This window comes from Artemia franciscana, chromosome 14 (genome assembly GCF_032884065.1).
Source record: "Artemia franciscana chromosome 14, ASM3288406v1, whole genome shotgun sequence".
NCBI classification, from domain to species: domain Eukaryota; kingdom Metazoa; phylum Arthropoda; class Branchiopoda; order Anostraca; family Artemiidae; genus Artemia; species Artemia franciscana.
Genome location: NC_088876.1, coordinates 31,858,696 through 31,885,582, shown reverse-complemented (window position 1 = coordinate 31,885,582; position 26,887 = coordinate 31,858,696). Strand labels below are relative to the sequence as shown.

The 26,887-nt window shown below is 35.5% G+C and overlaps 1 protein-coding gene across 2 annotated transcripts in view; it reads right to left on the bottom strand.

Moving 5' to 3' along the window:
* LOC136035595 (caprin-1-like) overlaps positions 1–26,887 on the bottom strand; it is a 74,594-nt gene that overhangs the window by 35,832 nt on the left and 11,875 nt on the right. For both annotated transcript variants that reach the window (XM_065717476.1, XM_065717475.1), the window contains exons 3-6: positions 18,853–19,005; positions 12,992–13,204; positions 9,349–9,518; positions 420–792 (exon numbers count right to left, since the gene is read on the bottom strand). In XM_065717476.1, coding sequence (XP_065573548.1) covers positions 420–792; positions 9,349–9,518; positions 12,992–13,204; positions 18,853–19,005 — 909 coding nt within the window. The remainder of the gene's footprint in view (positions 1–419; positions 793–9,348; positions 9,519–12,991; positions 13,205–18,852; positions 19,006–26,887) is intronic.

Sequence of the window (26,887 nt, the reverse complement as noted above, 5' to 3'; positions counted from 1 at the left end):
GGAAACTCCTTTCAAATACGCAATAATTTCTGTTCGTTTTAAATTTTGATGTTGCTCCTTACTTTCAGTTGAAAATCTTCAACTGGAGATTTTCAATTTTTTTTTGTAATCCTTGTTACCTCAAACCTTATTTTTAAAAGGATTTCTATTAACAAGTTTCCAGTTACTGATTATTTTTTTTTTACTGATGTATTTTAGCAATGATAACACAGTTGTAGCTTACTAGCTCAGGTTTTCAGTTTGGAATCTAAACTATCGTTAACTACTTGTAACTAAATAAATCTAATTATCAGTGAAGAATTTTTACCAGTGAACTGAGCAGTAACTAAATCACAGCACAAAATCAACACTATTATCCTTGAAGTCGCATAAGACTTACTATTTTGACACAAATACCTGTTACTATTGTAGTCACTTACTATTTTGACCATTTCTGACATAGCCCGCTGTTCTTCCAATTTCTGGGCTTCCAGTCTCATCATCTCCTCTCTAGTTGGTAATGGAATCTGAGGAGGGGGAGATGGGGGACGATGCCCACTTCCTAAAGTAACAGGTATTCCATAAGGTACGGCTGGAACGCCAGCAAGACTAACATAGGGAGCAATAGGATAGGACTGAGGGGCAACCATCATGACGGCAGGGTCTACATTTACTGGGTGTGACAGTGGCGATTCGAGTTCAGACTCTTGAATGAAATTGAAAGCCCCACCTTTCTGAACATCAGATATGACGTCACTCGGAGCTGGAATAACAGGAACACGTGGAATAACCACTGGAGCCGAAGCCGACATTCTATAAAAAAGTAAAGGTTATTAATTGGATACAGGCTTTTTATTACAAATAATCTTTGCTAATTTCCACATTACAGACCAAATGAATATTCAAATACAAAGCCCCCCTCGTGACAAAAATGGATAATGAGAACTGCCGCTTTAATTCAATTCTCAAGACTCGGTTCTTTTCACGATGAGCAGAATTCCCAGTTCTCCTCTCCAATTAGTGGTTATAGTTATTAGAAGCATTATTATATAGTTATTATAAGCGTACTTTATAGCGTATTATACAGCTATTCCAATAGTAGACTACTTATTAGGATGAACTTGCCGCATCTCTAATAACAAGATCAAAGCTGATTTCTAATTTTTTTTTTCATTTATGCGTGAGAGCTAATATTTTATTTCAAAAACTACAATATTATATTTTATCAGGGAGGTAAGGCTTTACTAGATAATAGTAAGATAAAGGGTTCTTTTTTTCTTTGTTATTTCTTTAAATATTTTAGATAGAATTATTGAAAGCAATCCGATTTTTGAATGATCTATTATTTATAAAGAAGCAAGCACATTATACCATATTAAGAAAAAAAAACATGCTGCCATGGCGATTTTGTTGTCATATGTTGTTATGTCACTCATTATTGTCATATTGTTATTAATACATTGTTATTGTTATTGAAATATGTTATGACATCTTGTTGATCTTGTTGTGACAAAATAACATCAGTCTGTGGACTTCTGGCAGTTTAAATTAATTTTGAAACTGATCTCCATTTTTATATAAACTTGACTTACTTCAACTTAACTATCTTTCTCAGCAGGGTCGCCAGCATAGAGGGAACTGGTTGACACCACCGTCAGTCTTCTCCAAGTAGCCCTGTCCAGGGCTAAGGATGGGGCCTCATTTGGGTTGATGTTGCGGCTGAGCAGGCGTTGGTTTATTACATCAGTCCATCTAGTGCGTGGCCTTCCTCCAGGGCGTTTCCATCCATTTTCGGAGGGATTGAAGTCCGAGATGATCCTTGCAGGGGTTCTTAGCGCGAGACGGAGTAAATGGCCGCACCACCTCAGAGAGCGGGCTTCAACTTAGGTAGAGGTTCGCCAGCTTGAAGATCTTCAGGATCTCAGTATTGCAAATCTTGTCATACCATTTGAAGCCTTCGACTCGACACAGGTGTCCAGCCTGAACGGCATCGACCTTTCCTAGCTGTGTCTGGGTTATCGGCCATGTCTCAGATGATTGGCTGAGATTACGACGTCAAGTGTGCCACTCGAGGATATAATTGATCCGAGATACTTGAACTGCCTTACCACATAGACAGCTTGGCCGTTAATCTCAACAGTTGATAGTAGTGCAGATGCGGTCTTTTCTATAGTCATGATCTTCGTTTTCTTTCAGTTGATCTGCAGCCCAACTCTAGAGACTGTAGGGGAGAGCGTCTCGAGTGCAGACTAAAGTTGGTCAAGATTGTCACTAAGGACAGCTACATCGTCAACATCGCACAGAGTCCTCCAGTGATAACTGAGGCCGAAAGGGAGGGCATGGCACGTTTCGTTCATGATGTGGTCGATGACGCAGTTAAACAGCTCAGGTGCGGCAGCACATCCTTGACGTACTCCATTTTGTATGAGGAAGGATGAAGAAGCTCTCGTTAACCAGGACGTATTGAGGACGTCAGGAGGTATTGAAGAGGGGGGAACCCCCTCATATCTATCTATATATAAAAAAATAAGCTGTATGCTTGTGTATTTGTCCGCATATGACGTCATTATAAGTATTTAAGGCTTTACATATGACGTCAAAGGCTTTGTAAATGACGTCAAAGGCTTTATATATGACGTCATTATAAGTATATAAAAGGGGCGATTCAAAGACAAATTTTAGTATAAATCTTACGATGACAGAAGAAACAGCCGAGGAAGCTGCTCAAAGAGTTAATTCAAAGAGCAATTTTTGTATAAATGGTACAATGGCAGAAGAAACAGCCGAGGAATCTGCTCAAAGAGTCAATGCCAAAAGGCTTGCGGCTAATACAGAAAGTAAGAAAAGAAAGCGTGCTGAGGAAACATAAGAACAGCGTGAAAACAGGCTTGCGTCTCACAGAGAAATTACCAAAAAAAAATCGTGCCGAGGAATCACAAGAACAACGTGAACAGGCTAGCGGCTAAAAGAGAAATTACCAAAAAAATCGTGCCGAGGAATCACAAAAACAACGTGAAAACAGGCTCGCGGTTCAAAGAGAAATTATCAAAAGAAAGCGTGCCGAGGAATTACAAGAGCAACCTGAAAATTATCGCCTGGTATTCAGGTACAGCCCAGTCGATGATCATAGCTTGAGTAGATGTGTTCAAATCAGGACTATGTCTAAAATTTGTCCCTATTGCAAGGCCTTGAAATTTAATGGTGAAAGAATGGGAATGTGTTGCGCCTCAGGAAAAGTTAAACTTCCTCAACTGGCTGCACCACCAGAGCCATTAAAGACTTTGCTTACTGGAACTACGTCAGAATCTAAGCGTTTTTTGTTAAACAACAAAAAATATAACTCATGTTTCCAAATAACGTCGTTTGGTGCCTAAATCGAAAATCAAGATCAATTTATGCCTACTTTCAAAGTAAAAGGGCAAATTTATCATAGAGCAGGGTCCCTTCTACCATTCTCAGGTGAGAATCATAAATTTTTACAACTGTACTTCAACAGTGATAGAAATTCTGAATTGAATGCACGTTGCGAAATTTCTCCCGACGTTAAAAGGACTATCGTTTCCCAATTGCAAAATCTTTTCCACGAAAATGATAATTTAGTGCGTCTGTTCAAAACAGCAATCGATTTGATGCCTACTGATACGCATAAAATTGTTATTTCCGCTGACAAAACGCCTACTGGCCAACATGTGCGTAGATACAATGCTCCAACTATCGATGAAGTGGAAATCATTATGGTTAGTGATCAGTTTTTACCTCGATATATTATTCTTCATAAGCGAAACGCTCAGTTGGTAAGAATTGCTGAAACTCATCGATGCTACGATGCCCTACAATATCCTATCATTTTTTGGGATGGAGCCGACGGCTATCACTTTAATAATAAATTGATAGATCCATGCACTAACAAACAAACGGATAAGAAATGCAGCGCAATGAATTATTATTCCTATAGACTAATGATTCGTCACAATGAAGATAATTATATTTTAAAATGCCGTCAATTGTTTCACCTATAAATCGTTAATATGTATGCAAAGATTGAATCAGAACGTTTGCTATTTATCCGTCTGAATCAGACCAAGCTCCGCTCTGAACAATACATTCATTTGCGAGATGCAGTTGTAAATGACGGTAATACCACTAACGTTGGAAGATTAACGATTTTACCTTCATCACATGCTGGCAGTCCCGGTCATATGCATGAATATGCTATTGCGTCTCTATAGTCGTCCAGATTTATTTATTACATTTACATGTAATCAATCTTGGGACGAGATACAACAGCTTTTACTTCAAGGACAATCGGCGGTTCATAGACATGACATTACGGCCCGTGTCTTCCGGCAAGGTTAAAATCACTGATAAACTACAGAGTAAAACTTAAAGTGTTTGGGTCAGTGCGATGCTGGATGTACTCAGTGAAATGGCAAAAACGAGGATTGCCACACACACATATACTAATCTGGCTACATGATAAAATTACTTCTAATGAAATTGACGATGTGATTTCCGCTGAAAATGTCGATAAGGGCTTATATGATATTGTGGTAAAAATTATACATGGATCTTGCGGTGCACTGAATGAAACATCACCCTGCATGGCCAAAGGAAGGTGCACAAAGCAATATCCTCGACTTTTAGTACCCAACACAATTACTGGCAATGATGGTTACCCATTATATAGAAGAAGATCTACTGAAGATGGCGGTAAAACAGCAATAATAAAGAAGCATAACGGTACCACCATCGAAGTAGATAATCAGTGGGTTGTTCCATATTCACCTTTATTGCCAAAAACATTTAATGCGCACATAAACGTTGAATATTGTAACTCCGTAAAGGCAATCAAATACATACGTAAATACATTATTAGGCAGCGACATAGCAGTTTTTGGCTTGCAGTCCGAAATCAGTGATATCGATGAAATCGTACAATATCAGGCTGGAAGATACATAAGCAGTAATGAGGCTGTTTGGCGAATTCTTTCATTTCCGATACATTCCGAAGTCTAGCTGTTGTCCGCTTAGCGGTACATTTACAGAATGGTCACCGTGTTTATTTTTCGGAATCCAACGTGCAATAAAGAGCCCTGAATCCACCGGATTGCGAGGAAATTCGAAACCCTTTGGCAGTACATTAATATTGCTTGCGGGAGATTTCTGGCAAACATTACCTATAATACCTAGATCAACCCCTGCAGACGAAATGAATGCTTGCCTGAAAAATTATAATTTATGGGAACAGGTAAAGACATTAAAATTAACTACAAATATGCATCTCTGATTGCAAAACGATGACTCTGGTCAAACATTTTCCGATCAATTGCTGGCAATTGGAAACGGAAAGCTCCCATTAGACTCAATTTCAGGACGTATACAACTGCCTGTTGAATTCTGTAATTTAGTGACGTCCAAAAATGAATTGGTGGAAAAGGTATTTCCGAATATTCTAACCAATTATAAAAATCATAAATGGCTAAGTGAACGAGCGATTCTGGCAGCCAAGAATAAAGACGTCCACGAAATCAACAATATTATTTTGACCAAGATTCAAGACCAGGCAGTCCTTTACAAGTCAGTCGACAAAGTTCTGGGACCAAACGAAGCGGTTAATTATCTATCCTAATTTTTAAATTCCCTGGATCTCCCAGGGTTTCCACCTCACGTGCTATAACTAAAAATAGGCGTACCAATAATACTATTAAGAAATATCAACCCACCAAAGCTTTGCAATGGCACGCGACTTGCCGTAAAAAAAACAAAGGAAAACCTAATAGAGGCCACAATCTTGACAGGGCCTTTTGAGGGTGAGGCTGTCCTTATTCCTCGCATTCCAATGATTCCAACGGATCTGGCTTTTCAATTTAAAAGATTGCAATTCCCAATTCGATTAGTATTTGCAATCACCACCAACAAAACTCAAGGGCAATCATTAGAAAAATGTGGTATAGATCTTACTACATATTATTTTTCCCATGGACAATTGTATGTTGCATGTTCGAGGGTCGGTAAACCTGAAAATCTATCGATATGCACAGACAATGGGACAGCGGAGAATGTTGTATATTCACAAGTTTTACGTAATTAATTTGTATTGTATATGTATATCTATCTATCTATATAAAAATAAGTTGTATGCATGCATGTTTGTAAAAAGAGAGTTTGCATATGACGTCATTATAAGTATATAAGACTCTTTATATGCACAGACAATGGGACAGCGAAGAATGTTGTATATTCGCAAGTTTTACGTAGTTAAAAACATATATATATACTAGCTGTTGGGGTGGCGCTTCGCGCCACCCCAACACCTAGTTGGTGGGGGCGCTTCGCGCCCCCCCCAAGCCCCCCCGCGCGCGTAAGTCGTTACGCGCCATATTAGTTACGCGCCATTGTAGTTGTGTCCCTATGTCCCACCTGTGAATATAGATATATATATATATATATGGTTTTAACTACGTAAAACTTGCGAATATACAACATTCTTTGCTGTCCCATTGTCTTTGCATATAAATAGATTGTCAGGTTATCCCCCTGTTTCCCCCGGTGTCCCCGTTGTAGTTGTGTCCCTGTGTCCCGGTCGTCATTTATATTCCCTGTGTCCCGGGTCCCGGTCATCATTTGTATCCCGGTGTCCCGGTCTGTATATACATTCGTTTTTTAGTTTTGTTTTTCTCCTTTATTTTTTTCCTTTTTTTTTCTTTTTTAGCTTATTTAGATTTTTAGATTTTTTAGTTTTTTTATTAGTTTTTAGTTTTTATTTCTTTTTAGTTTTTTTGTCCCGGTCGTCATTTATATCCCCCTGTTTCCCCCGGTGTCCCCGTTGTAGTTGTGTCCCTGTGTCCCGGTCGTTATTTATATTCCCTGTGTCCCGGTCGTCATTTGTATCCCGGTGTACCGGTCTGTATATACATTCGTTTTTTAGTTTTGTTTTTCTCCTTTATTTTTTTCCTTTTTTTTTCTTTTTTAGTTTATTTAGATTTTTAGATTTTTTAGTTTTTTTATTAGTTTTTAGTTTTTTTTTCTTTTTAGTTTTTTTGTAGTTTTTACCTTCTTTTTAGTTTTGTTAATTTTTTTTTTTACTTGTGTCCTGGTCGTCATTTATACTCCCTGTGTCCCGGTGCTTTGTTGATTGCTAATCGAACATTTCTTTTGTCCTGGTCGCTTTCTCTTTGAGTGTCGTCATTTATTTTTTTCTTTTTTAGTTCTTTTAGTTTTTACCTTTTTTAGTTTTTTTTTAGTTTTTAGTTTTTTTAGTTTTTTACCTTTTTTTAGTTTTTTTAGTTTTTTAGCTTTTTTATTTTTTTTATTAGTTTTTAGTTTTTTTGTAGTTTTTGCCTTTTTTTTTAGTTTTTTGTCCTGGTCGCTTTCTCTTTGAGTGTCGTCATTTATTAGTTTTTTCCTTTTTTTTTTAGTTTTTTATTGGTTTTTACCTTTATTTTAGCTTATTTTTCAGTTTTTTCCTTTTTTTTAGTTTTTTTTTATTTTTTATTTTTTTTAGTTTTTTACCTTTTTTTAGTTTTTTTAGTTTTTTTAGTTTTTTTAGTTTTTTAGCTTTTTTACTTTTTTTATTAGTTTTTAGTTTTTTTTTGTAGTTTTTGCCTTTTTTTAGTTTTTTCAGTTTTTTTTTTAGTTTTTTATTGGTTTTTACCTTTATAGTTTTTTTAGTTTTTTAGCTTTTTTATTTTTTTTATTAGTTTTTAGTTTTTTTTGTAGTTTTTGCCTTTTTTTAGTTTTTTCAGTTTTGACGTCACCTAATCCAGTTTTTTCAGGTGACGTCACCTGACACATCCATCCATCCATCCACAGACAACTTATTTTTATATATATAGATATGGTTTTAACTACGTAAAACTTGCGAATATACAACATTCTTTGCTGTCCCATTGTCTTTGCATATAAATAGATTGTCAGGTTATCCCCCTGTTTCCCCCGGTGTCCCCGTTGTAGTTGTGTCCCTGTGTCCCGGTCGTCATTTATATTCCCTGTGTCCCGGGTCCCGGTCATCATTTGTATCCCGGTGTCCCGGTCTGTATATACATTCGTTTTTTAGTTTTGTTTTTCTCCTTTATTTTTTTCCTTTTTTTTTCTTTTTTAGTTTATTTAGATTTTTAGATTTTTTAGTTTTTTTATTAGTTTTTAGTTTTTTTTTCTTTTTAGTTTTTTTGTAGTTTTTACCTTCTTTTTAGTTTTGTTAATTTTTTTTTTTACTTGTGTCCTGGTCGTCATTTATACTCCCTGTGTCCCGGTGCTTTGTTGATTGCTAATCGAACATTCCTTTTGTCCTGGTCGCTTTCTCTTTGAGTGTCGTCATTTATTTTTTCTTTTTTAGTTCTTTTAGTTTTTACCTTTTTAGTTTTTTTTTAGTTTTTAGTTTTTTTAGTTTTTTACCTTTTTTTAGTTTTTTTAGTTTTTTAGCTTTTTTATTTTTTTTATTAGTTTTTAGTTTTTTTGTAGTTTTTGCCTTTTTTTTTAGTTTTTTGTCCTGGTCGCTTTCTCTTTGAGTGTCGTCATTTATTAGTTTTTTCCTTTTTTTTTTTAGTTTTTTATTGGTTTTTACCTTTATTTTAGCTTATTTTTCAGTTTTTTCCTTTTTTTTAGTTTTTTTTTATTTTTTATTTTTTTTAGTTTTTTACCTTTTTTTAGTTTTTTTAGTTTTTTTAGTTTTTTAGCTTTTTTACTTTTTTTATTAGTTTTTAGTTTTTTTTTGTAGTTTTTGCCTTTTTTTAGTTTTTTCAGTTTTTTTTTTAGTTTTTTATTGGTTTTTACCTTTATAGTTTTTTTAGTTTTTTAGCTTTTTTATTTTTTTTATTAGTTTTTAGTTTTTTTTGTAGTTTTTGCCTTTTTTTAGTTTTTTCAGTTTTGACGTCACCTAATCCAGTTTTTTCAGGTGACGTCACCTGACACATCCATCCACACATCCATCCATCCATCCATCCACAGACAACTTATTTTTATATATATATATATATTCACAGGTGGGACACATGGACACAACTACAATGGCGCGTAACGACAAAAAGTAGAGTTGAGAGAAAGAGTCAAACTTTAGCGAAAAGAGAGGCGTTGAGGAGGGAACAGCCCCTTTCATATACGGAGTAATTTCTGTTCGTTTTAAGTTTTAATATCGCTCCTTACTTTCATTTAAAAAAACTTGTTTTTTTATTTAATTAACTAGACATAATATTTGAAATTAAATAATCCCCCCCCCCGAAATTTTTGCGTAACTAGTAAAAACGTAACAAAAATGAATATTGACAAATTTTCTATGTGCTTTCGAAATTGTCTTGTACAACCCCCCTCCCAACCCGAAAAAACCCTTGTTACGGTCCTGCTTCTAAACGTAGTAAAATCAGAAACACTTACAGATGGACAGCTTCAGGAACAGCACTACCAGCGTCGCTTCTATAAAAAAGAGTAGTCTCGATTCCCTTAGGATCTACGCCAGTTGGAACAGCCAGTTGCTCTTCTACTTTCTCCTCCGGATGTCCATTGGCCATCTCGGGGGTAACTTCTAATTCAGGTTCACAAGGGACCTTAAGCATTAAAAAGACTAATGATAGCATAGAATTATAGTGAATAATTTCAAAGATTACAGAGATTGGTACATTGGAAATAGGGCTGAAAAATGTTGTAACGAATGAAAAGTAGGTTGACTGTGAATGAATATAAATACCCTGGGCGAATACTCTTTGAATGACTTGAAATAAGAAGTTGCACTTGTTGAGACATTCAAGAGACGCCAGGAAAGTGGAATTAGAAGCTAGGAGTGCAATAGGGGAGTATGGGAATTAGCGACAAATATAGGAATAGGAGATGCGGAGTGTTTAACAAAAATAATGTTTTTCATTTATAGCCAAGACTGTATCCACGGGAGGGGGGGGGGGTAAAAAGTCTCACCTAAAGGCGCTACGGGGGGATTAAAGTTTTAGCTAAACAAAAAAAAATGCTAAGGAGAATTGTTTAGGCTGAAATTCATTCTATGTAATGATAAAGCAATAATAACATTATAATAGATAATAATATAAGTATTATTAGAACATAAATATAGATAAAGTATTAATAAATTAGCTTGTGAATAAATGATTAATAGCAATAAATGATTTTAATGTATAAAGGCAACCTTTTGTTAAGCTTAAATTCATGCATTAACTTTAGCGCTCGGGCCTCTTTGTCCCATACTAAGGTTGATCTCACTGCAGATAAGGGTCAGAACACACCCATGGTGTTTCTCTATGCATCCAAGATAGCCGAATCTAGAGAAGAAATCATAGTTCAAATTTCTTAACGAATTCTATCAATAAAAAAAAGAAAGTGCAGAGAAATACTTGTATAATATGATACAATAAACATATTAAAATATACACATATGGCAAGCGGAACTCATTAATTTTGAACCCTTCCGTTATTTTGCCCCGAAAAATTAAACAAAGAGAAAGTGGGTTTTAATTTCGACAAACCAGTGAACAAAAGTTAAATATATAAAAAACTACACTTTAATTAAAATGTTTAATGTTCCGAATATTTCGCCTCCACGTTCGTCAGGAGCCTTACTCAACGAAAAAAAAAAAAAACACAAACGACAATTTTTTTTTTAAACATAACAAAAAAAAACAAAAAAAAAAACGACAACTAAACACATACACACAAAAAAAATAAATAAGAAACAACTGACATTATAAACGAAAACTCCCAACACTGATGGTACTAACTTAAGATATGTGCTGGGAGCTTTGTTTATAATGTCAGTTGTTTCTTATCTATCTATTTTTCGTGTGTTCAGTTGTCATTTTTTTAAACATTTTTTTTTGTCGTTTGTATTTTTTTTTTCGTTGAAAAAACTTCCCGTTCGTGGGGCCAATATATTCGGAATATTATTTATTTTAGGCAAAGTGTAGTTTTGTTTTTATATTTAATTTTTGTGTCACTGCTTTGTCAAAATTAGTAACCGTTTTCTCTTTGCTTAATTTTCGTAAATGGAAAAGCAGTGTGGTCTAAAAACTTATTGTTATCTTGCACCTTATCATCTTTACTGTGTCTTAAATAAGAGCAAATCTCCAATCCGGTTGTCCCCTAAGTCAAGGGAATCGGACTTAAACCTGTAGTATTGATAATCAAGGGGTACACTAACTAGCAAAAGTTGCGAACCCCTCATTTCGGAAGATGATTCTGAACTAACAGTCAACTGTTGGTTAAAACTCCCCTATATGTCTCACAATTGGTATCGGCCTATTTTTGGTTTCAACGTGTACCTTACTACTGAAGTTGTCAGCCCCTTTAAATTTTCAAGCTGGTATATCTCATGAAGAAATTTTTCTACCGAGAAATGGATGATATATACTTAGATCATCAAGAGCTATCGACTGCCGTCAAAAAAAAAAAAAAAAAAAATCATCTGTCTTAGTTCAAAAGTTGAATTTTTTGCCGTAGGCCAAGTTTCTAACGTCACAACTTAGAAAGGAGCAAAGGATAAACTATAATTTCTTTAGCAATGAGAGTACTTTTAAATTTTAAGAGGTACATCTGATACCATTTCCCTACCGCAATCCCAAGTGCGAAAAACCGAATGATAAACTCAGCTGACATCACGAACAGAAGTGAGCAGAAACAATAGTTGGTAGCACTTTAGGTCCCCACTTTTTTATTTCCGTAATCTTTTTATTCACTCAAAGAAGATTTATTGGCTGTGGGACCGGGTAACTGACACATATATTTAAAACTTATAGATTGTAGTCCATCTTCAATTTGAAATCGGTGCCTGCCTGCTTGCCTGTTAGAACTGAGCTTTCCACTCGAAAGCAGAAACATGGTATAATGACTCGAAAGCTTCACTGCATAACTTCAGATAGTTCTCTCTCACATAGGCTATAAAACTCCAAGTCACTTCACATACTATAGGCTCTGGCTCAAGGACAAGCAAAAACCATCCTTGTTGACCCCAAGCAAGAGCTCTATGAAGCTTTCCAAAATGCAAAGTCATATTCATTAATCCGGCCTAAGGTCCTTTACTTTCCGTAAAAACCACAGAGTTTAGGCCTTACCACTTTCTAGGAATAAGCTGAAATCGGGGTACAAAAAAAAAAAAAAAAAAAAAAAAAAAAAAAAAAAAACGACAAAACCAGTGTTGCTCTTGTAACACAATAAGTCTTCTTTTGTAATAAAAAAAATTTGCTCCCTGCGTCAAGCTTCAAGGCCACAACCACAATTTTTTCTTGCAATCGAATAGAATTTATGTATGTTTTTTCATTTAAGTATGATGGTTGTTCTAAATGTGTGTATTTAGTATTATTAATAAGTAAAAGAATATAAAATAGTACTTTTTTAGAATATCTAGAATAGAAGATCCCCATTTGCTGTCATCAAGCCCTTAAGGGTTTTCTTAGCAGGTGCAGTAACAATGTTCTTTTTTTCGTCAAATATTTTTTTTCAACGGAATTATATAAAGTAAATATAAGAATGTTCTTAATAAATAAATAATTTATGTGAATATAATAAAATAAATATAATGAAATACTTTTTTATGATAATAAAATATAAATAAAATGAATAAATAAAATATGTTCTGCATTATTTTTTTGTCAAATAAAAGTATCTACCTCTTTTCAATTTTAAAAGGTTTTAAATTTCAATCTTTTCAATTATTATAAAAATAGGAGCTGACATTAACCATTTAACAGAATTATATAAAGTAAATATAAGAAAAATCACACAGCATCTAGATATTGAACACGAAAAAACGCTCACCAAAACTTGTTTCACTTCTACTTCTTCTTACAAATCTACCTCTTCTTGCCTTAGAGACGCCTTGTCTTTCTCTCCTCTTTTCTTGTCTATTTACAGGCATTGGACAAGCTTCTTATCTTTAAAAGAATATTACTTTTTTCTTTACTCGTTGCCCGAAATTCATAGCAATACTATGTCACTGACTAGGCTCTAATTTTCTATCTAATCAAACCCATAGCAAAAATAAGCCTTATATCGATATTAAAGGAGAAAGTCACGCATTTACCTCAACAGCTTCAACTTCTTCTACAAGGGCTTCATGCTCAACAGTCTCTGGCTCCGGTTCGGGTTGTGCTTCGACGTTTTTTGGCTCAAGATACTTCGAGTCAGCAATTTTAAAAATTACCTCATTCAGCTCTTTGTATGTCGTTCCCACTACATCCTTTGGCTTAGATTCCAACATATTTGACAGGTGTTCAGCTGAAGAGGTAAGACACGCCTGTAAAGACCAAAATAGAAATAACTGTAAAAACAAACATATTTGACAAGTGTTCAGCTGAAGAGGTAAGACACGCCTGTAAAGACCAAAATACAAATCACTGTAAAGACCAACATATTTGACAGGTGTTCAGCTGAAGAGGTAAGACACGCCTGTAAAGACCAATACAAATCACTGTAAAGACCAGCATATTTGACAGGTGTTCAGCCGAAGAGGTAAGACACGCCTGTAAAGACCAAAATACAAATCACTATATGAGCTTTTAAAAAACCACCCAGACGACAGCTCACATTTTGCTTGTTTCAATATTTACTGTCATAGCATTAGATTGGATCTTATCTGTATCAAATAAAAAAAACAAGTTTTTTAACTGAAAGTAAGGAGCGACATTAAAACTTAAAACGAGCAGAAATTACCCCGTATATGAAAGGGGTTGCTCCCTCTTCAACGCCTTGCTCTTTGCACTAAAGTTTGACTCTTTCTCTCAACTCTACTTTTTAAAACAGTAAAAACTTTAGCGTACAGAGCAGGGCGTTGAAGAAGGAGCAGCCCCTTTCATATACGGGGTAATTTCTGTTCGTTTTAAGTTTTAATGTCGCTCCTTACTTTCAGTAAAAAAAAACTTGTTTTTTTTATTTAATTTCTGAACGTTTTTTAGTTAATCCTTGTTTTGATTTCGGCTCTCCGCAGATGAATAATTAAAGCGAAATTTGCATATTTATTTATTTGGCTAAATGGCTTTCCCATAGTTTTGATCCAATGATTTTGCGAAAAAAGGAGGGGAAGGAGGCCCAGTTGCTCTCCAAATTTTTCGGTACTTAAAAAGGCAACTAGAACTTTTAGTTTTTACGAACGTTTTCATTAGTAAAAGATATACGTAACTTACGAATTAGCTTACGTAACAAAGTTCTATATTCATATGTTTTTATTACGTATATGAGAAGGTTCGCCCACTCGTCAATACCTCGTCAATATCTCTTTGCATTAAAGCTTAAATTTTGTCCCCTGAATCACAAAGGCCGTAGAATAAATAGTTGAAATTACTAAAAATCCTTTAGCGTAGAGTGAGGTATTAGGAGGAGGTGAACCCCTTATATGCGTAATATTTTCTGTTCGTTTTAAGTTTTAATGCTACTCCATACTTCCAGTTGAAAAAAACTTTTTCATATTTATTTTCTCATTGTTTTTTTTAAATAATGCTAGGAAATGCTACGCCCCCTTTATGGAAATCTTCTTCCCCCATGACAAATTCCCCCATGGAAAATTTACCCCACATAGCCCCCTCTTCTCAACCCCCCCCCTCCCAACCAAAAAATCCCCCTGAAAACGTCCCTACATTTCCCAATAACCATTAATATATGCAAACACTGGTCAAAATTTGCAACTTGCAGCCCCTCCCACGGGGAGTGTGGGGGAGTAAGTCGTCCCCAAAGACATAATTATAAAGTTTTTCGACTATGCTGAATAAAAAGGCTATCTCAGGATTTTGATCCGACTACTTTTGGAAAAAAATGAGCGCGGGAGGTGGCCTAGGTGCCCTCCGATTTCTTGGTCACTTAAAATGGGCACTAGAACTTTTCATTTCCGTTCGAATGAGCCCTCTCGCAAAATTCTAGGACCACTGGGTCAATACGATCACCCCTGAAAAAAAAACAAAAAAACAAATAAACACGCATCCGTGATTTGTCTTCTGGCAAAAAATACAAAATTCCACATTTTTGTAGATAGGATCTTTGAACTTGTACAATAGGGTTCTCTGATACGCTGAATCTGATGGTGTGATTTTCATTAAGATTCTATGACTTTTAGGGGGTGTTTCACCTTATTTTCTAAAATAGGGCAGATTTTCTCAGGCTCGTAACTTTTGATGGGTAAGACTAAACTTGATGAAACTTATATATTTAAAATCAGCATTAAAATTAGATTCTTTTGATGTAGCTATTGATATCAAAAATCCATTTTTTAGAGTTTTGGTTACTATTGAGCCGGGTGGCTCCTTACTACAGTTCGTTACCACGAACTGTTTGATATAGTCACCAAGATAATGACAAGCGTAAGTTTTTAATTTTAGTTTTTAGCCCATAATCATACTTGACTTTTAACAGTCTATTTTAAACTCCATTAAGATAAGACTTAAAAGAATGGAAAATTCAAGCATAAACGCAAACAAACAACTGTAAATTTGTTCATTAGATGACTGATGCAAGAAATTAATTTACTATTTAAATTGTCTCCCATAAAATAGCAGAACTATCATAAATAAGACCAATACATCCCAAACGAGTATATGAAATACCAAAAAAGATCACATGACACAGAAACAACGAATACATCGATCGTTAATAAAGACGATAATTTTCTATGGGGCAGGGGGGCAACCACCCCCTCCAGACTCTACTTTGTCCTCCCAGCTGAAATTTGTTTTCTTCAAAAATCTTATTAAAACCAAGAAAAGCCTGTATAATTGAAACATTCAGGGAAGCGAATCAGTTTTCCTTAGAATATCTTTGCTTTTATGTTACTATATTGCTCAATTTTCACTTAATTTGGGAAAATTGGCTCCAACTTCCCCCCCCCCCAGGATTTTGACAAAATTGCACCACTGCTTTTAATCTGTAATGATGGCAAAACTCTCCGTGAACAACGCTGTAATTATCCTTGCAAATAAACGAAAATCAACCAATAAGCTACAAATAAATACTCATGTCTGAATTGAATTATTTCAACGTTGCCAAACGCTAATAACAAATATGTGGGACTCGGAACTGCCATTTTTGCTTGAAAACTGCTACCTTCAGAAAATGCCTTCAGATGACCATTAAGGTAAACCTTGTCTATCCCTTAAACTTTTTTTCTGACACTCATGTCAGAAAGGTAGATGCATTAGAATATCCCAGCTTTCATTATATACTCCTGGTTCTGAAACTTCTGTTGTCCAGGTCAATCTTAAGCATTTAACTACGTTGGTACGTTTCTCTACTGATGATGATGACTGCCATGTCATTGAAATATATATCAATATGTAATATATGAATAAATAGGTATCTATAATAAATAAATATATAATATACAAATAAATATATTAATAGATATCGACATATCTAGAGCTTTAGTATGTATTCGTTTCACTGTCTAATACAATCGTTCCCAACCAGTTTTGTGTCATGCCCCTACTAGTCATTTTTAAAATTCTGATATTTCCATCTATGAAATTTCAAGTTCATTCTTCAAAATTTAGGAAGCTTAAAAGGCCATTAACTCGGTGTTTTTGTTGTTTTTTCAGGGGGGGGGGTCTTCCTCTAGGCATATTTCATACTAATGAAAAATACCGTCTGAATACAACACCTTTTATACGATATATTACGCAGTTGCAATAATATCATGGATCTTTTTTGCTCTTTAAATGCATTTGAATGTGACGTCATTCACGTGTTTTTTTTTTTAATTAGGCTTCAAAGTATAGTCACCCGAAGGGTGCATGTCCTGCCCCCGATCCATTAAAATATTGCTATGCCCCACCAGTCGGGCCTGCGCCCCATGTTGGGAATCTTGGGTCTATCAATAGGACCCATCCCTATTTGGTACTCTTATTTTTTAGCATTTAAATAATTCTGAAGTTCGACTTTTTATGAAATTAAGCTTGTACTAAGTACAACAGAACTTCGGAATTTGATTAGAAACCTACTAAATTGTCTAAATGAAATTTGAAAACAAACAGAATGGTAGTAAGAAAATAAGTTGAACTTGAGAAAACATCGAGCGCGCTCTTGATTTTGCAGCAAATGTCAATATATGATGGGTTAGAATTATGGAAAATAAGCAGCAGAATCTTCAGCATATCCTTGCTGAGGACAATCAGGTCTTTGCTTAGAGATGGCCTGCTCCATACACTCAGATATGCCTTAAATATCAGCTTAACCTTTTCAAACCTTTCTCGCATGCAGACGCATGGTCGGCTTAGCACAAGCAAGGCCGTATACATGCAGAGGTTACGGGGTTTAACCCCCCCCCTCCCCTAAAAAAATTGGCCCGGGTCTCAAAAACGCAATATGTTGACCCAGTAACAAATTAAGACCCCCTTCCCCGAACAAAAGTCCTCATGATTGAAGTCCTCACGAATGCACTGGGCAATCCCAAACCAAATAATTAGCAACAAAGAAAATTCCACTTCATTAAAATGCGGTGTTAAATTATATGCCAAACCCTGAGCGTCAATATCAAAATTTGAACCCATCTTGCCTCGTTATTCTTATTCGAGACTTTTAACATGAGACTCAATACTCTCTTAATATGACACTCAAGACTCTCTTAACATGAGACTGGTTCGTGTCTGAGAGCTATGGCTCTAACATTAGATAGAAGTTTACACTGCTCATACCTCTTTACTTCCTCTTTAAAGATCTGCTGTCTGTAACTGTCTATTTTAAAGGACTCTAATTTAAGGCCCTCTGTTCTAAACGCAAAGCCTTTCATAGAAATAATTCAAGCGACATAGAATTGAAAAAAAAGAAGTGAGAATACATCTAATATGGCTGGCGGCTGAGAGATACTTCAAATGGTTATTATCTAGTCTTTATTAATTTAATTTCTGATTGTTTTCCAAATCATACCCAGGCCTAACAAAGATATTATTTGAAAAACCGGTCCCTGAAGTCCCTGGTTATTTGCTTTTAAAATCTGTAAAACAATAATTGTACTTTGAGTAGTACTATCCAACGTTTAAATTTGCAAATTCAATTTTGGGTAAAATTTAAATATGGTTAAAAAATTGGCGATGAGTAGTAATTTTGGTGAAAAGTCCTTGTTAATATTACAACTGAATAATTTTGTTTGGATGAAAAGGAATCTTATTATTTGTATGTAGGGAAATTCTGTGAGAACTTTGAACTGAAAAAAAAAGAAAAAAAAAAGTGAGAATACATCCCATAAGGCAGGCGGCTGAGAGATACTTCAAATGGTTATTATCATGTTGAAGTTAGACCAACTTGGGCTTTCGGCAGGCTCATGTTCCAGAAATAGCAAAAAATGACTAAATGCAAACGTAAATTATATTTTCGTGTAACCCAATTAGGAACAAAAATTCCATAAGAAAAGAATACCACTTGGTTCAAATCAGTCCTCAGTCAAAGAAAAAAAGTAATTCTAAATTTAAAACACACATACTATTTTTATGATTACCAATAAATCATAATTGTTGGAGCGATGGAATTAAAAAAAACTGTAAATACTCAACTGAAAATCCCTTTCGCTCACTTCTTCTCTAGGATTGATTATTATGGTTATTAATTTTAATTTAATTTCAATTTTGTGGTTACCAATAAATCATAATTGTTGGAGCAATGGCAGTAACAACAACTTTAAATACCCACCTGAAAATCCTTTTCGCCCACTTCTTCTCTAGGATTGATCATTATGGTTACCAATTTTTATAGTATTTAATTTTAAGTTTATTTCAATTTTATGGTTACCAATAAATCATAATTGTTGGAGCAATGGCAGTAACAACAACTTTAAATACCCACCTGAACATCGTTTTCGCCCACTTCTTCTCTAGGATTAATCATTATGGTTACCAATCTTTATGGTTTTTAATTTTATAAATCATAGTTGTTGGAACAGTGGAACTAACAACAACTGTAAATACCCACCTGAAAATCCTTTTCGCCCACTTCTTCTCTAGGATTGATCAAATGAAAGAAGTCATCAAGATGTTTCAGTTGCTCTTCTGTTAATTTACAAGCGCCATTTTTCCCTTCCAGAAAATCCCGACGAACTTCAAAGCTCATATTGTCAAGAACATCCTATAAAGAAGCGAAAAACGAAAAATCATCAAAATTAGAAAATCATTTACTTAAGATAACCTATCAAAAAAGCTGCAGGATGACCCTCTTGTTAAAAAGATTGAACCCATCCAACTTTAAGAATCTACATCTGAACATGGAAACCTCAGGAAGTATAACAGAGCTCAGGGCAATGAATGGTAAACAGGTAAGCCCCTACCAGGTGACCGGCGTTTATCCGGTCGACAAATACCACGGCAGGTTGGTCTCTAATCACTTTGGACTAGAAATCTCAAATTCTGACCTAATGAGTACACTCCGAAGTTTCTGCGACCATTAAGTTGCGGTATGGATGAAAAAGCGGCAATCCCTCTCATATACGGGATAAATTCTGCTCATTTTGGGGTCTTCATAACCCCAAAACTTTCAGAATCACAGCGTAGACCAGAAATATTCCCAGAAATCAAAAGGGAGAAAATATCAATTTCACATTTTTGATGCTTTTTTAAAAGTTTATTTTGTACCCCTCACTCAAAAAAAAACGCTCCAGGTTATGGCTCTAGAGATTATCATCAATTCCCCCCCCCCTCATTTCTCCCTTAGAACTAATTATGTGTTTATCAGATGGAAATTCAATGAAAGCAGGGATGTTCTAGCATTAAAATGCACCCTTTGAAGTATCTCCCTCCCACCCGAACTACAAAGCAACCAGAGAACTAAATTGCAGAAGTTCAAGTGCATTTTTAGGTTTTATAATTTGTCCATTACTTACAGATAGTATTTGATATTGAGAAACATAAGGACATTTTTAGCGGATGAGTTATCTGGGGGAATTTTTAGCGGGAAGAAATTTTTTTGAAAATAATTTCCTTTCCCGGGGACCAAATTATCTGGCAAGGATTTTCCGTGCAAAAAAGGGTGATAAATGTCCCCAAGGGTGCTGGAAGGTGACACTTCCCTTATTATTGCACAAAACTGTTTCTAGTGTTTACTTTAATAATTTATTCAACTAAAGTGATTTGTTTCGTAATGCAGTGATTTTTTATTAGGGAGAGGTGGAAGATCTTTGTATAGGGAGGGGGGTAATATACCCATAAGAGTATGTTTCAACCGCCTGAATTTCTAAGCCTCTCTAAACTTTCAGATGAAAACTAAATGATTGTTTGGAATTTGTTGTCAACACTTTTATTGTTTGCGCTGCAAGTTTTAAAAGAAAAAGTAGACCTCTATTAAACCAAAAATGAGCAAAACGTCATTTTATCAAACACAACAGCAACATCTTAAGAAATTAAATAAAGAAAGGTTTGAGTATATTTATCTCGAGCTATCAGAAGGAATCCAAGCCAATTGTGCACCAAACCACTCTCTGGATCACGCTGTGATGTGTTTTTTTATGGATGATGAAGACCTCCCTTTACAAGAATGCAGATGGTCTGGCATTTTAATTTCCTTTTGCTTGCACTAAAGAATTGTTCAAATAGGCAATACATAGAACACCCCACAAAAATCACCCCTAGACTTCAATACTCCAATAAAGACGGTCCAATACTCCAAATAAAGTCCCAGAATTGCCCTATCTTGGCTGGTCAAGTCTCTCTCGAAGCTCACATGATGAGTAAATTTCAATGGTTAAGACAACAATTGAGGTGGGACGCATTTCACTATCCATGATGAAAAGGCAATGTCTTTCAAGAGGCCCTTTCAAGGACCACCTAAAAACAAAGTCTCAATCAAAACAACTCCCCTCCCCTTGCACCAACCCCACCCTCCCGAAACCTTGGAATATTCATAAAAATATCACCTGAAATCCCCTTTGAGATACATAAGATAATTTTAATAATGGTTGCAATTTTTAATTGTTAAAATCAATGTTTTCATTAAAACATCAAGCACGATGGATCTTTGCTAAAAGTCTGCTCTCTGGACCCCAAAGCCCTACCCAAGTAAAATAGTTGCGTATAATATTCCTCCAGGAATACCAAATCAGGAGCTAAAGGGCTCTCTGAAAGAACTAGCAACCCAATCCTGGTTGCAGATGTCATCCAACTGGACAAACCAGATACTAATAGCCTGAAGTCAAGCAAGTCTGTTTTATTCACACTTAGAGAAAAAAGCAATGTCCCGGACCAGATATTCCTCTTTGGACAAATGAAACCACACAAGCCTTACAAGCAAAAACCAATCCAATGCCAAAATTTTCAAAAACCGGTACACTAAACAAACAAATGCAGTGAAACCTTACAAAACTGCAGTAAATGTAAGAGTTCCCATCCAAAGGAATGCTAAATTGCAACAATTATCAGGCAATGTACATAAACTGCAAAAACCCTTATGATTCTTCCAATAAAACACTATGCTCTGCATATAAAACGAACACTAACACTCCAAATAGCAACAGAGAAAGCTATACCTTATCCATTTGCAGCCATGGAAGCAAATGCAGCCCAATCATCCCAAACTAAACCCTTTACCAGCACACCCAATACAAACACTCTAAGAACACCCAAACCCATTCTACCCAAAGCAACTAGCGCCCCCACGCGACTCTTTCCTCAAAACACCCCAGCTCCCAATCCTACCGGAGAGAATCACCAATGCTGAGCCAACTAGCCTCCTCATCCAATGAAAAGAAACCTGACTAGCCACCCCTCCCAAACAGTACTGAATTACATGTAGTACCAGGAATTAATCCCCAAATTAATGTCAACTCTGATGAACAACGAAACAAGCTAATACCTAATCTATGCCTCTTCATATTAGACTCTAACCGCAGTCCTGTCTTGGAACATACTACAGTCACAGAAAGTAACAATCATAAATGAACTGGCAAACAAGTACCTACCCAATCACATTCTTATTCAAGCAAAAAGGACCTTGCTTTACTCCTAACAAAGCTAGACATTGACATACAGTAAAATGAAAACTAAAGCAACATAGCAGCACATCTCAATACATCAGTGGAATGTAAGATCCCTTTCAGAAAATAAGTTAAATGAACTACTATAATTTATGAATAAAAATTCCATTGATATTGCTTGCCTTCAGGAAATCCATTTGACTAATAACCAACAAACAAAATCTCCAGGATACAATATTCTGAGAAAGGATAGGCCTTCAGAGAGAAAAGGAGGAGGTGGAGCTATAATATTATATATTATAGACTTATAGACCTCTATAGACTTACATATTATATATTATAAGACTCCTTCCTCAAAACACCCCAGCTCACATTCCTATCAGAGAGAATCATTAAGGGCAAACCATCTATCCTCTGCAACTAATAACAGAAGATCAGACTGGCCACGCCTCCCAAGGAGTAACGAATCAGAAGCATTATCAAGAATTAGTCAAATCATCAACAAAAAGCCAGATGAAAATCCAAATAAATTTAACCCCTAAGATGTGCCTCTTTATACTAAACTTTAATGCAGTCTAGTGAATGAACCTACAAAAGCCACAAAAAGCAAAAATCATAACGAACTGGCAAAATTGTACCTACCTAATCATATGCATATCCAAGCAAAAGAAGATCTTGCTCTACTCCTAACAAAGCTAAACATTGATACACAGCAATATGCAAACTAAAACAACAAAGCAGCCTATTTCAATACTTCAGTGGAATGTAAGATCACTTTCAGAAAATCAAGTTAAATTAACTAATATCTTTTATGAATAATAATTCCATTGATATTGCTTGCCTTCAGGAAACCCATTTGACTAATAACCAACAAACAAAAACTCCAGGATACAATATCCTGAGAATATAGGATGGGCCTTCAGAGAGAAAAGGAGGTGGCGTGGTTATAATATTATATATTGTAGACCCCCCATATTACTCCTTCCTCAAAACACCCCAGGTAACATTCCTATCAGAGAGAATAACCAAGGACAAACCCTCCAGCCTCTGCAACTAATGATAGAAGATCAGACTGGCCACCCCTTCCAAATAGAAACGAATCAGAAGCATTGTCAGGAATTAATCAAATCAAACAGTTCGTGGTAACGAACCGTAGTAAGGAGCGACCCTGCTCAATAGTAACCAAAACTCTAAAAAATGGCATTTTTATACCAATAGCTACATCAAAAGAATCGCATTTTAATGCTGATTTTAAATATACAAGTTTCATCAAGTTTAGTCGTACACATCAAAGTTACAAGACTGGGAAAATTTGCCTTATTTTAGAAAAAATAAAAACAATAGTCATAGAATCTTAACGAAAATATCACCATCAGATTCAGCGTACCAGAGAACCCTATTGTAGAAGTTTCAAGCTCCTATCTACAAAAATGTGGAATTTTGCATATTTTGCCAGAAGGCACATCACGGATGCGTGTTTATTTGTTTGTTTTTTTTTTTTTTTCCAAAGGGGGATCGTACCGACCCAGTGGTCCTAAAATCTTGCGAGAAGGCTCATTCTAACGGAAATGAAAAGTTCTAGTGCCCTTTTTAAGTGACCAAAAAAATTGAAGGGCACCTAGGCCCCTTCCCACGCTAATTATTTTCCCAAAGTCAACGTATCAAAATTCTGAGATAGCCATTTTATTCAGCGTAGTCGAAAAACTTTAAAACTATGTCTTTGGGGACGACTTACTCCCCCACAATCCCCATGGGAGGGGCTACAAGTTACAAACTTTGACCAGTGCTTACATATAGTAATGCTTATTTGGAGGTGTACAGACGTTTTCAGGGGGATTTTTTGGTTGGGGGAGGGGTTGACAGGAGGGGGATATGTTGGGGGAACTTTCCATCGAGGAATTTGTCATGGGCGAAGAAAAACACTGAAAAAATAAATACGAAAAGTTTTTTTTTCAACTGGAAGTAAGGAGCAGCATTAAAACTTATAACGAACAGAAATTATTACGCATATAAGGGGCTCACCTCCTCCTAATACCTCGCTCTTTACGCTAAAGTATTTTAAGTGATTTCAACTATTTATTCTACGGCTTTTGTGATTCAGGGGTCATTCTTAATGAATTGGGACAAAATTTAATCTTTAGTGGAAAAAGCGAGGTACAGACGAGGGGGTGAACCCCTCATATATGTAATAAAAACATGACATTACAAATGTTCGTTACGTAAGCTAATTTATAAGTTACGTTTATCTTTCACTAATAAAAACATTCGTAAAAAATTTAAAGTTTCAGTTGCCTTTTTAAGTTATAAAAAATCGCAGGGCAACTAGGCTTCTTCCGCCGTTCCTTTTTTTCTCAAAATCATTCGATCAAACCTATGAGAAAGCCATTTAGCCAAAAAAAAACAAAAAAAAAGAAACTTTCAAATTTCGTGTTAATTATTCCTCTGCGGAGAGACAAAATCAAAACATTCATTGATTCAAAAAAGTTCAGAAATTAAATAAAAAAACAAGTTTTTTTTTTAACTGAAAGTAAGGAGCGACATTAAAACTCAAAACGAACAGAAATTACTTGGTATATGAAAGGGGCTGCTTCCTCATCAACCTGCGTGTGTTCCCCAGGGAGAACTTCCAACAGGTTGACTCTAGTTCGGCATTGTGGAGGGACATGCATACACGGAGAGGTGTAGCACAAATGGGAGACAGTAACAACGGCAATCAAAGGGATAAAATTAACCTTGACTGGGCTGCCCACTTAATTGGACAATCTGTCTTGGCTTTTTTCTACAATCGGCTACAATATTTGCTACAATACGCTAAAGTTTTTTACTGTTTTAAAGAGCAGAGTTGAGAGAAAGAGTCAAACTCTTGCGTAAAAAGCGGGGCGTTGATGAGGAAGCAGCCCCTTTCATATACGAAGTAAACTTAAAACGAACAGAAATTACTCCGTATATGAAATGAGTTGTCCCCTCCGCAATCCCTCGCTCTTTACGCTAAAGCTTTTAATTATTTTAAAAAGTAGAATTGTGGCAAAGAGTCAAACTTTAGCGTAAAGAGCGAGGGATTGCGGAGGGGAAAACTCATTTCATATACGGAGTAATTTCTGTTCGTTTTAAGTTTTAATGTCACTCCTTACTTTCAGCTAAAAAAATTAGTTTTTTTTTATTTAATTTCTGAACGTTTTTGAATTAATGTATGTTTGGTTTTGGCTCTCCGCACATAAGTTATTAAAATGTAATTTGTATATTAATTCTTTTTTTTGCTAAATGGCTTTCTCTTAGTTTTGATCAGACGAAATGAGGGGTGGAGAAGGAGGCCTAGTTGCCCTCCAATTTTTCGGTTACTTAAAAAGGCAACTAGAACTTTTAATTTTTAACGAACGTTTTTATTAGTAAAAAATATACGTAACTTAAGAATTAACTTACGTAACAAACTTTCATAACGTTATATTTTTATTATGTATACGAGGGGGTTTTTACCCTCGTTAATACCTCGCTCTTTACACTAAATCGTAAGTTTTGTCTCAATTCTTTAAGAATAACCCCTGAATCAGAACGGCCGTAGAATAAATAGTTGAAATTACTAAAAAATACTTTAGCATAAAGAGCAAGGTATTTATCTCCTCCTAAATACCTCGCTCTTTATGCTAAAGTATTTTTAGAACCCCTCATATGCGTAATAATCTCTGTTCGTTTTAAGTTTCAATGCTACTTCTTCCTTTCATTTGAGAAAACGTTTTCATGTTTATTTTTCATTGTTTTCTTATAGTAATGCTAGAGAATCCATCGCCCTTGTCATTGAATTTTTCTTCCCCCATGACAGATTCCTCCAAGGAAAGATCCTCCAACATGGCCCCCTCTCCTCAGCCCCACCCCCAAACAAAATAAAATCCCCCTGAAAACGTCTGTACACTTCCCAATAACCATTACTATATGTAAACACTGGCCAAAGTTTGCAACTTGCAGCCCCTCCCCCAGGGATTGTGGGGGAGTAAGTCATCCCCAAAGACATAGTTATTATGGTTTTCGACTATGTTGAACAAAATGGCTATCTCGAAATTTTGATCCGTTGACTTTGGGAAAAAAATGAGCGTGGGAGGGGGCCAAGATGCCATCCAATTTTTTTGGTCACTTAAAAAGGGCTCTAGAACTTTTCATTTCCGTTAGAATGAGCACTCTTGCGACATTCTAGGACCACTTGGTCGATACGATCACCCCTGAAAAAAAAAAAAATAATAAACACGCACCCGTGATTTGTCTTCTGGCAAAAAATACAAAATTCCACATTTTTATAGATAGGAGCTTGAAACTTCTACAGTAGGGTTCTCTGATACGCTGAATCTGATGGTGTCATTTTCGTTAAGATCCTACGACTTTCAGGGGGTGTTTCCCCCTATTTTCCTAAATAAGGCAAATTTTCTCAGGCTCGTAACTTTTGATGGGTATAACTAAACTTGATGAAACTTATATATTTAAAATCAGCATTAAAATGCGATTCTTTTGATGTAGCTATTGATATCAAAATTCAATTTTTTAGAGTTTTGGTTACTATTGAGCCGGGTCGCTCCTTACTACAGTTCGTTACCACGAACTGTTTGAAACTCTATTGCAGTCTAGTAAATGACCTACAAAAGCCACAAAAAGCAAAAATCATAAACGAACTGGCAAAATTGTACCTACCTAATCATATGCATATCCAAGCAAAAGAAGATCTTGCTCTACTCCTAACAAAGCTAGACATTGACATACAGTAAAATGAAAACTAAAGCAACATAGCAGCCCATCTCAATACTTCAGTGGAATGTAAGATCCCTTTCAGAAAATACAACAACACACTCCTAAAGCATGGTGGACAAAAGAATGCCAAATTATTTGGAGAACAAAAAATGCAGATAGGAGAACATAACTTAAAAAAAAAAAAAAAAAAAAAAAAAAAAAAAAAAAAAAAAAATTCCCTACTACATATTCAAGTAAATTACAAGCAAAGGCTAAACTCAAGAGAATAATAATTAATGCTAGATACAATTACTGGAATAATTTTGCAAATAGTCT